Source organism: Megalops cyprinoides, chromosome 9 (assembly GCF_013368585.1).
Source record: "Megalops cyprinoides isolate fMegCyp1 chromosome 9, fMegCyp1.pri, whole genome shotgun sequence".
Taxonomy (NCBI): domain Eukaryota; kingdom Metazoa; phylum Chordata; class Actinopteri; order Elopiformes; family Megalopidae; genus Megalops; species Megalops cyprinoides.
In genome coordinates this window covers 17,932,463-17,949,337 of record NC_050591.1, presented here as the reverse complement: position 1 = coordinate 17,949,337, position 16,875 = coordinate 17,932,463, and the positions used below count along the sequence as shown (strand labels likewise).

At 40.6% G+C, this 16,875-nt stretch overlaps 1 protein-coding gene across 4 annotated transcripts in view; it reads left to right on the top strand.

Annotated features, from left to right (window-relative positions):
- The window catches only part of LOC118782813 (cGMP-dependent 3',5'-cyclic phosphodiesterase), a 162,228-nt gene extending 148,623 nt beyond the window's left edge, over window positions 1-13,605 (top strand). For all 4 annotated transcript variants that reach the window (XM_036536389.1, XM_036536391.1, XM_036536390.1 and 1 more), the window contains 17 exons: window positions 59-98; window positions 210-273; window positions 610-691; window positions 873-1,047; window positions 3,861-3,973; window positions 4,263-4,340; window positions 4,685-4,807; window positions 4,938-5,008; window positions 5,682-5,804; window positions 8,243-8,330; window positions 9,875-9,922; window positions 10,366-10,440; window positions 10,652-10,751; window positions 10,948-11,060; window positions 11,647-11,685; window positions 12,510-12,616; window positions 13,143-13,605. In XM_036536389.1, the coding sequence (XP_036392282.1) occupies window positions 59-98; window positions 210-273; window positions 610-691; window positions 873-1,047; window positions 3,861-3,973; window positions 4,263-4,340; window positions 4,685-4,807; window positions 4,938-5,008; window positions 5,682-5,804; window positions 8,243-8,330; window positions 9,875-9,922; window positions 10,366-10,440; window positions 10,652-10,751; window positions 10,948-11,060; window positions 11,647-11,685; window positions 12,510-12,616; window positions 13,143-13,395 (1,692 nt within the window). In that variant the 3' untranslated portion in view covers window positions 13,396-13,605. The remainder of the gene's footprint in view (window positions 1-58; window positions 99-209; window positions 274-609; window positions 692-872; window positions 1,048-3,860; window positions 3,974-4,262; window positions 4,341-4,684; window positions 4,808-4,937; window positions 5,009-5,681; window positions 5,805-8,242; window positions 8,331-9,874; window positions 9,923-10,365; window positions 10,441-10,651; window positions 10,752-10,947; window positions 11,061-11,646; window positions 11,686-12,509; window positions 12,617-13,142) is intronic.
- The last annotated feature ends 3,270 nt before the right edge of the window (window positions 13,606-16,875 follow it).

Genomic DNA, 16,875 nt, shown 5'->3' with positions numbered 1-16,875 from the left:
CACACAAGGGCCACATCTCACTCACAAATGCCACTTGTGTTTATTTATGTTTGCTTAGGCACTGCTGCAAGTTGCCAAAAACCTCTTCACGCACTTGGGTAAGTGTGCTTTGTGTTTTTTTCCCCCTTCCTGTCTTTTTTTATTCGAAGCAAAACAGACAATGCAGAATGCCACAATTTTAACCTCTTCTTACTCTTATTTCCCCCTAGATGACGTATCAGTGTTGCTGCAAGAGATCATCATAGAAGCCAGAAACCTCAGCAATGCTGAGATGTGAGTGCTAATGCAGTCATTGAAGAATGTACTATCACAACATTACACTGGCCTTCTGAGTGACTACACCTCTCATAAGACACCTTTGCTCTTTAGAGCCCCAGTCAATGAACATTAGTGCCTGCATTAACCTCTAGGTCATCTTCACTTCATCAGCATAACTGCAATGACTCAATACAGGGTCAGTAGCACAGTAATCAATCTCAGCAATCAATATCATTAATGGAAATGAGAATAAGAGCAGAGGTGGAAGGCAGTCTACCAAGGAATGCGAAAACTGCAGTTGTTGACCACGCCCTCTTTCCTGTCTTTGCCCCTCCTCTTGTATACACACAGCTGTTCAGTGTTCCTCCTGGACAGGGTGAGCCATGAACTGGTGGCCAAGGTGTTTGATGGCGGGGTGGTGAATGATGATGAGGTATGTGCTGTTTCAGCCTTAATCAGCTCTTCCAAGACAAAAAAAGAAAAAAAACAATATTTTGAAAAGGATATTTTTGTTTCCTTTGTCGATAGAGCATGTGGAAGAATCACAGTGGAGACCTTCCAGTGGCAGCTAACAGCAACATTTGTGCAACGCTGTTTTTTGTGTTCTTTAACAGAAGGAGTTCCGGATCCCAGCCGATCAGGGGATCGCTGGCCATGTGGCCACCACAGGCAAGATCCTCAACATCAAGGACGCCTACTCGCACCCGCTCTTCTACAGGGGGGTGGACGACAGCACCGGCTTCCGCACGCGCAACATCCTCTGCTTCCCCATAAAGGACGAGAATAATGGTGAGACTCTTTCACCGGTGTACTTCGTGTCCTTCAGCAAAACCTCTCGTACAGGACGACCAGTTGTAATTACTGGCTGCTGTTGCCCGTTAAGTTCCTCGTTCAGTGCGGCAGTTGGAATCCGAACGTGCCTCCTGTCAGTCAGGCCCTGGCGGGGACATGCAGATTAATGTGCTCCCCATGCCGTCGTGTTGATGAATGTGCTCTGTCTCCGCCGCTCCTGCACGCTCCCCCTCAAAGGAGGCCGAGCTTTCTCCTACAACAGGCGGCGGCCGCATAAACATCCGTCTGCTCCGCGGAGCGCTGCCATCCCCCCGTGAGAAATGACCCTGTCTTTGTTGCTTTTGCGCGAAATGAAATAAGAATCGCGTCTGCGTCGCTTAATACGGGGTCGTGTGGGGAAGCGGAGGGAGCAGAAGGTGTGTGTGTGTGTGCGTGAGTCTCGCTATCACCGCGAGGACCGCGTGTTCGTCACTGCCCAGACCACGGCCGCTCTTCTCCGGCTATGGGCTCTCATCCATCATTCTCCGTCCCTGCATCAAAACTGCCTCCCTTTCGTAAAAGGCAACAAGTAATAAAAAAAACCTCTTAAGCTTCTAAAGGCATATGTGAGTGACAGTGTCATTGGTGATTTGCTTCGAGGTTTACCATAAAGAATTTATAAGCTATGTCATTTAATTTACTTCCAGTGAAAGCCGAGACTGAACAGCAGCTAAAGCAATTCTTTCATTTTACATTGAAAGTTGGGTGCAGTGGACAGCTAAATCAGTTCAGAGGCAGATTCAGGTACAAAAGGAATGCAAAGCCGGAAGAAAAACCTAAAAGGGATAAGCAAATCCTGTCTGTTCCAGTGCACCCCGTAAAGTGAAATGATGTGTAGCAATTTAAGTGGAAACAGTTGGTTTTAATTTTTATTGGTACACTGGCTTAACAACTGAAAATCTCTTACATAAATTTTTGTGCAATAGTATCTCATAGCACTCGTTGTGCTAAATAAGCATAAAGCATAAGTGTGAAATAAATAATTATCACTGGCCACCATGGCGCCAGAGCGGGAGACCATCACAGACTGCAGGCTAATATTCATTTTGGGAAAGAACAAGATAGAGCTCATTAAGAAATGACGTCTTTGGCGGTCTACCCTCGCCCGTTCCCCACATACTAAAACACAAGAAAAGAGAAAAGCATAGACAAAACCAAAGCCTCACAGTAGGGAAAATACTCAAGTGTGTGTCTGCCTGCCTGTGTGCCTGCCATTTGCTCACTCTTTCTCTCTCTCTCTCTCTGGCTTCTGGTCACTCTCTCTCCCTGTGACTGCAGTCTCTCTCTCCCTCTCTCCCTCTCTCTCTCTCTTTCTCTCTCTCTCTCTCTCTCGCAGTTCAATATCAGTTTCAGTTGGCTTTATTGGCAAGACAAGTACGCAGTTATATTGCCACAGCCTGTGTTGAAATAACACAACAAATGTAATGATAATAATGAATGAATTCAAACAAAATAAATGAACATAATATTAAAAATAATATTAAATTAATATGAAAAACTAAATAAATGTCTTTTGCACACATGAGACATTCTCTGGACATTCCCTGGACCACACAGCTGGGTATTGCTTTTCATCAGCAGGCTCACTGTTACACCACAATTCACTAAGACTTAAGCAATCCACCTCCTCAGGCTGCAGAATCAGCCTTTCTGTGGCTTCTTGGTTTATCTTTGAGTCATATTTCCTCCATTTTATAGTTCCACACAATTATGTCCCCCTTTATGCATTGTTTTCAGGCAGATTTGTTGTACTGACATTATTTTTACTCCTTACTAAAACCTAGATATATTTCAGTCGTCCTTAGTTCCAATTTTTTTCACTCTCATGTCATCCAACGATGTAGATACGTTACCATGACAATTTGGATTCTGGCAAGCTTAAGGTGCTACTGAGCACATGTTGTGACATACTAATGCTTAGTGCATATCACTGCTCATTGCATGTTTGTTAATGTAAATGGTCATTAGGTGGTGCGTTTCATAATTCAAATAGTAATTCAAATAATTACATAATGGATTTGACCTTTAAAAATGTATTTCTGTACTAACACAAGGTACATCTGAGGAATTGTTTCTTATAAACATTCTTTTGCATGAAGGTATAATGTGTACAATGGTTATGGGAATCACCCTGGATAAGGAAATCAAAGGAAGCTAAGCAAATAAACATTAAAAGCAGAAGGTGATTCATAGACTACTCAGACAGCTTTGATAACCAGTACCTATATTAAGAGGTCAGTACTTTGTGGGAATCTTAATCACTGTTTTCATCTGACATTTAATTGTTCATCACAGTTTTAAATCATTTTAACTGTGTACTTCCAGTGATTGCTGAAATTGCTTTCTATTTTGGAAGTGGTGTGTCCTCTGACCCTGTTCAGGTTGAAGTATCTCAAGGTTTAGCCCTAAATAAACTTGGAAAAAAATTACATCCAGCATAAAGTGATGTCTCACAGTGCAGAGGGTACAGTGGCGACTGTGATTAGGGATGATCTCTTTTGTTCACCCCTCACTGTACCAGGGTTCCAGAAGTGAAGCAGGAATTCTTAGTCACTTCTTTATTCATGCCCTTCAGTGTAGGCCTTTAATACTTGTCTGAAAAGTGAATAAGGGGGACTTATTTGAGAAACTCTGAATTGGAGGAAATGGGCAGCACAAGTCTAAGTTGCAGAGAACATATGCAACTCATCTTGACGGGTCTTGATGGGTTGCTGAATGGTTGCACAGGACATTGTAAATGCAAGTCTTTCTTATTCTCTCTCTCTCAACAGAGGTCATTGGAGTTGCTGAATTGGTCAATAAGACCAATGGACCGTGGTTCAACAGGTTTGATGAGGACCTGGCCACTGCCTTCTCCATATATTGTGGTATCAGCATTGCTCATGTAAGTGTACACATTAGAGAACATGAAGTCTCTTATGTGTGTGTGTTATGTGTGACTCACTTATTTTTGGCCCATCTCTCTTTCCGTCAATCTTAATGATATTTCCTAATTTTTTCATTTAGTGATTAAATAACTGATTGTGATTCTGTCACAGTGTTGCAAAGTATGTTAAATATATTTTTTTCATTTAGTTCTGTTGTTTTACATTTAAATATTGAAGCAGTTCTCAGGGTTAAAAAAATCATTACCAATGATGCTTTGTGCAGTAACTGAATCTTGTCTTCTGCAGTCTCTCTTGTACAAGAAGGTTCATGAGGCCCAGTTCAGGAGTCACCTTGCCAACGAGATGATGATGTACCATATGAAGGTAAAACCGTGTGGCTTCACACGTCCACACCTATGCCTGTTTGAATCAGATAAAGTTTGTGAGGGTGAAATTGAGATTTTTTTCATGCTCAAAGGGAAAGTCTTCCTAGTTTTTCAGACTCCTAAGCAGGAGCAAAAAGTGTGCCGTCTGTTGTCTTTTCATGATAAATAAAGAACTGTCACTATGAATGAGATGTTTGCAAGAGAAAGGTGGTGTTGCATTAATTGTGTTCCTCACATGCCACCATTTGCTCGTATCCAGTGTGCTCCTGGTTTAAGGCCTGTCTGCTCTAGAGCCTGTGTCTGCAGGCTGTGGTGTAGTAATCAATAGCTGACCCATGGCAGGTGTCAGAAGAGGAGGTGACCAAACTGCTGAGCAATGGTATTGAGCCGGTGGCCAAGATCCACCCCAACTTCGCCGAGTTCACCTACACACCCCGGTCCCTTCCAGACGACAACACGCCCATGGTGAGAACGTACAAGCGTGTGTATGCGTGTGTGTGCATGCGCATATACAGATGTGTGAATGCACGCGTCCATATTTGTGCGTGCATGTGTGTATGTGTACGCCTCATCTCTCTGTCCTCTTACTCCACAGGGAATTCTCAGCATGTTTGAGGACATGGGCTTCATCAACACCTACAAGATTGACCTGCACACGCTGGCCAGGTGGGCTTCTGCATGTTTGCCTCTCACATGACACTCTTTCCAATGCTCTACATCACTACAGTTTTTTTTTACTGTTTTCCATTCCTGCTGCCTCCAGCATTCACCACTTCGTTCTCTTCAGAAACCATGGAGAATATACCCCAATGATCAAACCGTGTTGTTTGCTTTGTGGTTTTCTTTTTAGCAATTAAGTATTAATGGCGTGTCAATAGCCTAGCGATACGTGGCGTCCATCAATAATTCATACCATAAAATTAACAAATAATGGTGCGCCCATACGCAAACACTTCATGTTTAATTTAGCAGTGATGGATTACACCATTAATAATACATAAAGTCTCATTTATAACCTTTTTTATTATGGAGCTAACAGCCTTGAAAATATTTTGAACATGTGTTGTGCGTAGTGTGTACTTGACGATTTGACTAGACGTGATAATGATCTGAGTATAGTAGCAGAGATTGACAGTGAATGGGCTATTATGTGAGCATAGCGAGTGATGATGTGAGATTATGGGCAACGATGTCAGTGTAGTTGATGATGGAGTGAGTGTAATTGTACTGTGTGCAATTGTACAAGTGTAGCGATGGTGATGACAGTATATTATTCATTATGTGAGAGCAATCGATGGTGTTGTGAGTACAGTTGGTGATGATGTATTCATTCCTGAAGGTTCTGTCTGATGGTGAAGAAGGGCTACAGGGACCCTCCTTACCACAACTGGATGCATGCGTTCTCCGTCTCCCACTTCTGCTATCTCCTCTACAAGAACCTGGAGCTCTCCAACTACCTCGAGTAAGAATACTGCTCTGACCTCTCTCCAACTACTGCACCTCTAGTGAGAATAACGCTACATTCCTATTTACTTACTGCAAGAGTATTTGTCCATTTCGCTCTAACTTCTTGGATAAGAACAGTAATCTGTTTTTCTCCGGCTTACTGGGGAAGGAGTACTATTCTATTACTATTCATGTTTGCACTAGCCTGGTTTCAGCTACACCACAATTTGCCTGTGGTTTTTGTTGTGTTTACATTACCTCCCAGGTGTAGGTCAGCCTGGGAGGTCTCTGTGGCTCACGTTCGGACCTGACACTCAGTCTGTCCAAACCTGACCAAAAGGAAGTAGATGTGGTGTTTCCACTGCATGGAATGTGGAATCATGAAATCTGTGTTTACACACACCTGCCATAAATGAACAGCACAACGAATAAATGTCTTTTATTGTAATGCTTCTCTTTAGTAAACATTGGTTTGCCAAGAAATGGAAGGAAATGTATAGATAACTGCTATTTGTATTGCACCTATTGTGACAAATGACATTTCCCCAACCGCTGGAGAATGCAAAAAGCTCCTTTATAGGAGTAAATGTATCATTCTATGGAAACGTATGCGGATACCCCTTCCTGTGCAGAGTGCTGAGCCACAGAGGCACAGTGCTTTTCAGGCCTAAGCAGAAGCAGTGTGCATGTTCACATGATGGCTGAGGGGTGAGGTAAAGGAAGTAAGGGAAATATCTACTCTTCTTCCTTCCAAGCCCTGTGAAAAGGGAGAACACTTTTTCCACTTGCTCACTCGCAGTGACATCAGCTGTCCTCATCCCTCCATGGAAACAACTCTTCAGTCAACAAGTGAAAAAAAGCTAAGAGATACTGCATCAAACAGTCAGTGAACACTTCATCAAATGTAATGATCACACGTCATTCAGACACCTGTGGTCCTTTTTGATCACAGGTGCATCGAATGGGGAAGTAATCAACCGGGACAAAAAAAGCTTACACGGAATCTGTGATGCTCGGGAAATCGAAACATTCTACATTCTTTGGAGTTAATCAGATGGCGTGAGATTTCATCAGGCGACTGTGTAGGAGTTCCTACAGCTTCATTAAACAAACTTCGCTATCAGGAATCAAAGAGATCAGAAATGTCTGTCTAACCAGCCAGCCAGCTGTTCAGGAATGCCAATTCCTTTGAGGTTGCACTTGTTTGACGGAATTGTAATGAGTAGATCGCTCTGCGATGGAGTGCAGCAGGAATTTCTCACTGTGTTCTCTGCCTCTACTCTTCGACTGCGCCAGCACAAAACTACTTTTTGCCCATCGCATCTGTCATTGCTACTCTTCACAAACTCGTCCGGCTGTTAAAGATCGACAGACAGCAAAAACTATTGGTATCCAGGCCGCTAACATTCCAGAGCTTCCAGAACTCCGATTTTGTTATTCGGTCAATTGCAAGCATTGCTGCAACTGACATCAACCATCCCTGACACTACAGGTTTATGAGAGTGCTATCCAACAAGATTGTTTCTCTGGTTCTGATACACAAGAGTCAATTTTTGGGAAATCTTTATGCCAACTGCTGTAAATGTTTTAAATGTAATTGTCCTATTATGTTTCTGTGTGGATCACGTGCTGGGTATTTTTCTGTTCCACTTAACAGTATGGTCCTGTGGGTTTTGCTGTTGCCCCTAATGAGCTGTGAAATTAATCTCCTCATATAAAGACTATGAAAATGAAATATGAAATGTGACAAATCTGACCTCTGCTCACACATTTGAGTATGAGGAAATTGTCCTCCTCTCTCCCCTAGCTCCTGCATGAATTGCAAGGTGGGAAATTAGCTCTGAGATCTACACTCAGCTGTTACCATGCTATGTCTTTTGTAAGAAGTAAAAATAAAAATTTCACAATTTGTGCTTTTCCTGTGAAAGCAACAGGAAATGAGTCCTGAATGCACAGGAACAAATTCTCACTGAAGAGAAACATTCTAAAGGTGAATTCTAAGACTCTGAGCTGACACCTGCCTCCTGCTCTCACCTCGTTTGATTGTGCCTGGATGTGTTCTGACATAACCCACAGATGATTTGATCTTTGTTTGATTTCCCTTGTGTGCGTTTGTGTGCATGTGGGTGAGGTGGGGGCGGGGGGGGGGGGGGGGGGGGGATGCTACACAGTTTCAGGGCCTGCGTATTGGAGGCAGATCTTAAAGTCTACTTTCTGAGCTCGTGGAGTGCGAGGGAACAGACAGCGGAGATAGACTCAGCTGGTGAAAAGACATTGAGCACATTTTCCCTGTGTGTTCAGACACTCTCTGAGCTGTATGGATCGTTACACTCGCACAAAAAGCTGTTTGAAATTGCTGAAAGCTAGGAACTCTGTCTCCTAAAGTTGTAACTCGATCAGTGAAACAAACCATGTGCTTTAACGAGGTTTCTGTGATGCTCTCACTGCTTCCAGGGACATTGAGATCTTTGCCCTCTTCGTGTCCTGCATGTGCCATGACCTAGACCACAGAGGGACTAACAACTCCTTCCAGGTGGCCTCGGTAAGGACCTCACATTAAGGCAGCCCACATTGAGACTGCCTTTAACCAGAGGCTATGTGTCACTAGAGACATGAGTTACAGTTGCTAAGCTAGAAATTAGAGTTCCAGTGATGGTAGGGAAAGAGTTCTCAGATCATTTGTGTCTATATGGTGCACTATCTGCTGAGCAGAATTTCAACTCAGTATGCATAATATTTAAAAAAAAAAAAGATCTAACTCACTTTCATTACTAAAGCAAAATGTTCTCTGAAATTCTGTCTTTTTAATAACATTCGTGAAAGAGCATGGCCAAAAACAGAACATTCACTGCCAGCACATCAGAGCAGACAGCACTTGAACCTCCTGAAAGGAGAATGGAAGACAGAAGGAAGTCGGAATTGACAGTCCTCTATTTATCAGCCTCTGGCACAGAGTGCAACGTCTAGTTATTCAGCTGCTTAAAGAATCTCAGCAATAAGAGGAGCAACACAAGTTCCAATTTTTGGAGTCCTCTTATCCAGATGCTCATTGTATCAAGCACTGTGCCCTGGATTCGCAGCCTTTAAAACTGAGAATATATTACCATATGCGGGCTGATGATGCTGTGGTATGTATATACCCCTTTGGAGACCTGGGTCAGAGCTGAGTGAGCTCATCTCAGCTCACCTGTGAATAGCCCCAGTGAGCACGGGCCAAACGTTGCCATCACTGGCGCACTGTGAGGATCTGCACTGGGTACAGGCTGTCCACCTCTCCAAAGAGACTGCACTTAGAAGAAGATACAGCTGTCTCTGTTACTTCCCATCCCAGCTGAAGAGCTCCATTGAGGGCAGTTCTCAGTCTCTGTGCTCATGAATATTCATCATCATATATTAGAGTTCACTCATTAGAATGTATTTTGATTCTGAGTGACTGGCAGTTACTAGTCTACACATATTAATAGTGATTAGAGTCAGAACCAATCAATTAACATTGGAAATGAATGAATATTCATTAACATCTGCCCTCACTGGAACTGATTATTTGCTGGAAAGGAACTTCCTATGTGCAGTACAGAATGAGAATACATTATCTTGCTAGTGACCGGAGTGTCAGTTACTTCACCATTATTCCCTTGTCTGAATTTCTAAGAGTAGCACTTGAGGGAACCCATTTGCCATGGTAAATAGATAGGTCCTTGTTGAAGGTATCATTCTGGCACGAAAAAACACCAATACTAAGCACCACTAACACGTTATTTAGCATATCAGGTGCTTTTATTTTATCCCTTATTCCTCTACCCTTTACAGGGGTGTTGGCATCCAAAGTGGAGCTGTATCTTAATCTAGATGAAGATGTGTCAGGCATCTGCACTTCACATTCCATTGTTCAGTTAATTACCAAACACTCTCCTTGAGGGCAATTTGCACATCTTACCTTTTTTTTCACAATATATGTTATACACAATAATTCAACAGCAACGGCCCCAACACCCTTTGGTTGACATGTTATCAGAGGTCTTATAACAGTGTAATTATATTGTAGCATCAATACACAAGTATATGATTTTCTGTTTCTCTCACTAGAAATCTGTACTGGCTGCCCTGTATAGTTCAGAAGGCTCGGTGATGGAGGTAAATATTTATCTCTTCTATCCTGAAAAATGTTTCCCCTCATTACTACTCACATAAAAGGTATTGTGTGAAATGCACAAATGGAAAAAGTAATATGAAATGATTGACAGAAATGATAGACAGATGAAGTTCCTGTTTATATTTTTCCAACTAGACCCATTTTCACATATACCCCAGTCAAAAAGTGATCTGTAACTGAGGCAGAGCAGGAACAGAACATAAATGTTGCTTGGAATTCTCAGAGAATGCCAGTGTTGTTTGTTTGGTCTCAAAGGACATGGACAGATTGTGTAGTAGTGTCTTTATTCGGCTGGTTTTGTTTACGTTGTTGGAATGACAAAGGAGCCGATTTCTAATGTGACTCTGCTGCCACCTTGTGGCCATTAGCTATGCCTGCAGGCTCAAGCAGACCTTAACCTGTGCTGTTTTTTTCCCCTTCACAGAGGCACCACTTCGCCCAGGCGATTGCTATTCTCAACACCCATGGCTGCAACATATTTGACAAGTTCTCCAGAAAGGTCAGTATGAGGTGCAATTGTTTTGTACTGAGTGAAAGTGCCTCCGAGCAAAATGATTTTTTTTCTGTGTGGATCAATTTTAATTTAAGATAGAGGGAATGTTGCCTTGACTGACAGAGTAGAAAATCCAATGCTCAATTTACCAGTGAGGTGTAAAAAGATGAGAAATGTATATTTTTCTAATGCTTTATTTTGTTTTGTCGGTTGCCAGGACTACCAGAGGATGCTGGACCTGATGAGAGACATCATTCTGGCCACGGACTTGGCACATCACCTGCGCATCTTCAAAGACTTGCAGAAAATGGCAGATGGTTAGTGCAGCTCTGAAGCAGACAGAGACAGACAGATAGACAGGCTGTGAGGAGCACACCAGCCCGACCCTGGCTGACCCCCATAAGCGCTGGTGCTGACAGCTGTGTGACTCCCAGCTTATTTCATATCTCTGCGGGCGCTCCATCGCGGAGACACTGTCTAGATCTCTTATTTGTTGCATGTGGTGTCTTTCAGCGGGATACAATCCCAAGAACCAGACCCACCGCAGCCTTCTGCTCTGTCTGCTCATGACCTCGTGTGACCTTTCCGACCAGACCAAGGGCTGGAAGACTACCAGGAAGATTGCGGTGAGGGAGCCCTACAGAACATTGACCCCCCCCACTTAAACCTCTGAGGGGGTCAGAAAAACACCACATATTCAATACCAGACACCTTTGTTCTGTGGTAGCTTATCTTTGGCACCTTAAATTTCCTCTGCTGGAACATTCTAAGATATGTGCCCCTCTGAGAAGGTACAATAGCCATGTCTCTCCTGGAATCTGAACATCATTAAGTCCAACACAAGCCTGATTGCTGTAACTGCTACCCTGTGCTGCTGCCCACAAAGCACTGGCACAGTGCAAATAAATCAGCCAGACAAAGACAGATTTGAAAGAAATCTAGTAGCTTTCATCTGTGTGTTCGGGTATATAGGCCTCAGTGAAGCCAAGTCTATATCATTTTTTGACTGGAAATTTTTCTGACAGATTCAATCAATAGATTCCAGGGAGTGACTGTCTGTCATCTGTACAATGCACCATATTTTTAACAATGCATCATATGTTTAAGCGCATATGTAACTGCATCATGTTTAACAATGTTTCAATAATATTATACATTCAACATTATTATTATTGCTTCCTTATGACATGATTTTTTTTCTTTTTTTACCAGGAACTCATTTATAAGGAGTTCTTCTCTCAGGGGGATTTGGTATGTATGAAATTACATTTGACCTCCTGTTTGAATCATGCATGATAAACCATATCATTTAATTGGTTTTCCTCTTTATCACAATAGACAGAAAACTCATTTTAACAATATCAAAGGTGAACCTTGCAAACAGTAACAGAGGCTTATTATATTCTCTTATTCTTTGCATAATACCCTCACTGTGCCATATCATTTTCAGGCTGGATAAATTGTTAAGGTGCGATGCATTTGAAATGCCTGGCAATTCTTGTGTGAATTCATTTGTAACTTACACAAGGGATGGCTTTGCATAGGAAACATCTATTACCTGCATTTATACATTACTATATTACCTTACCTTTTCTTGTGCAGGACATTAGGTAATTCCTGAAAAAGGATACATATTTAACCTTAATTATCACTGAACTTCACTGAACACATTCATTGCAGGATCTGAGATGAAAATTGTACCAACTTTGTTTTTAACAAACACTTTTCAGATGTGGTTAATGCACCAGATAAATTGTGCTACAAGAATATATAGTAAGGTAATACACACCATGATCTTTAAGAAGAAATTTGTGATGTTTTTAAATTAGGAAACAAACACTGAAAAACTGCACTGTGTTCATGATTATAGTTCAGTTTTCATGAATTCTGCTGTCACCGTTTTTAACTTAATACTGAAACATTTGAAATACATTGTGAAATCATAAGACAGCATATCACAGTAACTACTGTATATTTGGCATGTGGAGAGTAGAAGTGTCTTGGCAGAACCTGTGTATGTTTAGGATGCCAGCAGCACTGTCTCTGATCGGTGGGCTGTGTCTGTGTTATTGCAGGAGAAGGCCATGGGCAACAGGCCCAGTGAGATGATGGATAGAGAGAAGGCTTACATCCCAGAGCTGCAGATCAGCTTCATGGAGCACATCGCTATGCCCATCTACAAGTGAGTCCCCTTAGGGCACAAGCGCAACAAATGCATTCATCAACAGTTGTGCACAGCCCCATGTGTGATTCATCACTTTCCTGTCTTTATATAAAGATGGCAATTTTAAGACAAATTAATCAGAGGCCATTAAATTATGTTTAAAAAACTCACTGGTCTATTAGGCTCAGCTTTCAGTGTAATGAAAATGTGCTTTTGTGCTTAACTCTGAAATATGAACTCAAGTAATAGTTTTCTTTTTGTTATTATTATTCCTAGACCTTAGTCAAGAAAGCATACTTGCAAAACTTTGATTTTTGCAGTAACAGTGAAGCTTTTTCACAATTCAGTATATCACAGTTTTTACAGTTAAAATACAGTGAGTTGACTGTGGTATGGGGCTAGTGTAATGCAGTTTCTGTGTAATGCAGGTCTTTGCATTGAAGTAGTTGAATGACTGATGATGATGATGATGATGGTGAAAAGTCATGAAAATTTGTTTAGAAATGAACAATTGTTTCTGCCCCCCACCACCTCTCCAAAACAGACTTCTACAGGAGCTATTCCCAAGGTCAGCTGAGCTGTACGAGAGGGTATCTGCCAACCGCGAGCAGTGGACCAAGGTCTCCCACAAGTTTACCATTCGTGGGTTGCCTAGTAACAACTCTCTGGATTTCCTGGATGAGGAGTATGAGCTGATGCAGGCACAGAGCCAGCAGAGCCAGGAAGCCCACAGGATGAACGGCTGTCTGAACTCCAAAGCATCCCTCGAGGATCTGGATGCGCGGCAGAACCAGTGACCAATCTGTTTTTAAAACACAGAGCAGGAGACCCGCAAAACAGTAACACCTTATATTTGAGAGGAGAGGGAATTACCTTCAGCATCGCTTCTGACCTGCAGACAGCCAACAGGTATCAGTGCTGAGAGAGATGCTGCCATTGTAGTACAGGAGTCTGTAGCTGTAAAATGAGAAACATTTTAAATGGGATGGTGTCTGGTTCAGTCCAACTGCAGCAGTGTAATAAAAGGTTTTGCAAACAACATGTTGATATTGTAAATCAATGATAGGCTTCACTAGCATTGTTGACGTGTGCTGTAACATATTACAGTGATAACATGTTGTCACAGAATGGTAATTCCTGTCATGTAAATATAAAGTGTTACTCTCTTCAGCTTTTAAACACCAAACATGGTGATTGCAGGTTTGATTTCTTTATATATATTTCTTTTTTTGAGTAAAAAATATTTCAGGTTTTTTGTGTGCTTTGTATGCCTACATGTATTTGTCATGGAAAACACAAAAATTGTGCTTGGGGGCAAATTATAGAGTGATTTCAGCCTTTAGTAAGCCTATTACAGGTATTCAGTCACACAACCCACATTAAAGCAATTATAGGTACAGTCAAATACTATCGTAGGAATTTTCCATTACTCTTAACTCACATATTTTCAGCAACAGGATCTCATTCCCATTTTTAGATGATTTATGCTGGTCTGGTGATAATGTCATTGAAATGTGAATCACTTATAATTGAAGGATGTTGGAACTTTTTAAATACAGCTTAAAACCTCATGCAAAGTAAGACAGACAATCAAGCCTTATGGTTTCTCATGAAGAAAACCTTTTTTAAGTTAATCGTTTATTGTATTGCATTGTGCATATATGCTGCATATTTATATATTTTTTATTCCTATCTCTATTTTAAACCCACAAAGATCAGTGATGCTGAAAGCAGGTTATAGGGATTCACATTAATGTTTAACCTCTAGCATTTTTATAGGCTTATGAAAATCCTTATGCATCACAAGTGCACTGGATTTGTGTATTTAATCCTAAAATGAATTCCGTTTGTCATTTTTTGCCTCTGTAAATTTTTTTCTGTAAAACCACTCAAACTTGAGAATGACTAAAGCCCTTTAAAGCAACCTTTAAGTCATACCAGCCCATGTTGCTTGTGTGTTGCTCACATTGCACAGTCATTATACAGAATGCGGTGGAACAGTAAAACTTGTGTTAGAAGATACGGGACACAACACTTTGCCTCTCCTAGTCATGAGTGGAAGATATTTAGCTAACTTTAGGAAGTGTGAGTGTAAATATATTTAGAGAATAAGGGCTATGAGGCCCTTTGAGGCATCAGTGGTCAATTCTGAAGCCTGGCAGAATGTGTATAATATTAATTTGCCTTACATTGTCTGAGTTGCCTTTAGTAAGAAGACTTACTGTATAAAGATATATATATCTGCAGTGTAATCATTTCTATTTGCACAGGTGCTAGAAAGCGTTGGCCTCCTTGCTTATTTTTTTTTCTTTATTTTTTTTTCGGAAGCAGACTACTTACTCTCTGGCCTGTTCACAACTAAATAGATGTGACGAGCACATGGGAAGTAGAGATAATGGATCAAGACGGCACGACACAAAATGATAATACATAACACTACCTGATACAAAAATGACGCCATAAGAGAAACAATTGTTAAAATTGCACAGTTCCAGGTGAAGACTACTGACTTGATGCATGTCATCTTGATTGATTATAGTATGTTTGATGCTCATGCACACAATGTGGTAAGTGGGATGGCTCAAGAAGTAATACCTTCTGGCACCTCTGTAAATATATGTTCATGGAAACGCCCATACTTAAATAAAAAATGTCTAACTACTGTATCCTCAGCTCAGTGGATAAATTACATTCTCACAATATAGTTACAAAGGTTGTAGTTACATTGTTACATCACTGCAACATTGCTGCAACATTGTGAGAACGTCACGTTAACAGGGAAGCTGTTTCTTCCCGCGGTTGTCACCAGGATTTACTGGACTTGATCCTGTACAAAAGATTTCTATTGTTTAAACATTCAGGTAGTTCTGTGAATATTATTCTTTCTTTTTATGCTGTGACTTGAACCTTGATTTTAGTCCTTGGTTGTTTTTCTTGATGTCTTTTGTTTTTCTATATTTTTTCATCCTGCCTTTTTACTTGTGCAATATAATGCTCCTGCTTGTGTTGGTTTATTGTGTACTCTAATGTAAATATGGTCTGTTTTTAAATTATTCCTTTTTACATATTTTCTTTTATGAAATATATATTCTGATATTTGTAAGTTTTTAATCTAGAGGTGTTAGCTACAAATTCTACATAATTTTTCACCCTCAAATTAAGACACAACTGTGCCAATCTCTGACCATGTTTGTAAATGGAGAATTCTGAACTGTTCTCATTATATAATTGTTCCAAGTGTCAAATATAAATATAATGTGTAAATAGAAATGAAATGTTTTCAATTATACATAACTGTATTGAGAAATATTGGCAGGAAAAAAAATATTTTGATTATTTAAACCTATGTGATTGCAGTGATAGTATTTTTAAAGCCCCTTTCTTATATTCATCATATTTTTGTTATTTTTAAAAAAAAGCTGTTACTTGTTTTGAAGCCTAACTTTGACTATTTTAATAGTTAGAGGACAAGTATGTTTCGATGTTATGTTATAGGTTTAGGACTGTTTATGGGGGGGGGGGGGGGGGGGACTTGAAGAAAAAGCTAGAATGATCCAATATTCTGACATTTCCAGATCAAAAAAATGAAGAGTTTCTTTATTTTTCCTTAGTTGTAGAATGCATAAACAACAAGTAATTGAGATTTTTTCTTTCTGTCATTGTGCTGTCATTTGTACATACCTGTAGATACTGTAAAGGGTATGTGTTGGACAGTCTGGTAAGTGTGCGTAAGGGATACTTAAGGAATATTAAGTGAATCCAACTTCAGGTGACGAGAACAAAACAACTTTTTATCAGAATAAATTTCATAAATTGAAGGTGGTGGCATCTTGTCATTTTTATTTAATTTCATACACAAACTGCACTGACCGCTAATTCCTTTCAGATATGATCACATTATCTATTTCTTCAGTAGTTGCACTTATCTAGGGTAGCTTGCTTTTCTTCTGTTCTACATATAAAGGTCAAAATTTACTGATGAAATTGAGTTCCTTGCTCAAAAGTAGCCCAGTGGAGATTCAAACCTTAGATTTATGGTCCAGTCCAGCAACAGTCCAGCTGCCTAACCACAATACCACACTGTACTCCAGTCTTAGGATTCTCTCTCACAGAGTTGTTGTTAATCAAAACTTTGACAATCTTATTCTTATTTTCCGATTTCTTCACTCCATCAGTGATTCACAGAACAAGCTATATGAGGGCCCATCTTATTGTGCTAGTATTTGACTCTTACATTTTTAGGGTATTGAGCATACAAAACTGAATAAAACTATTTT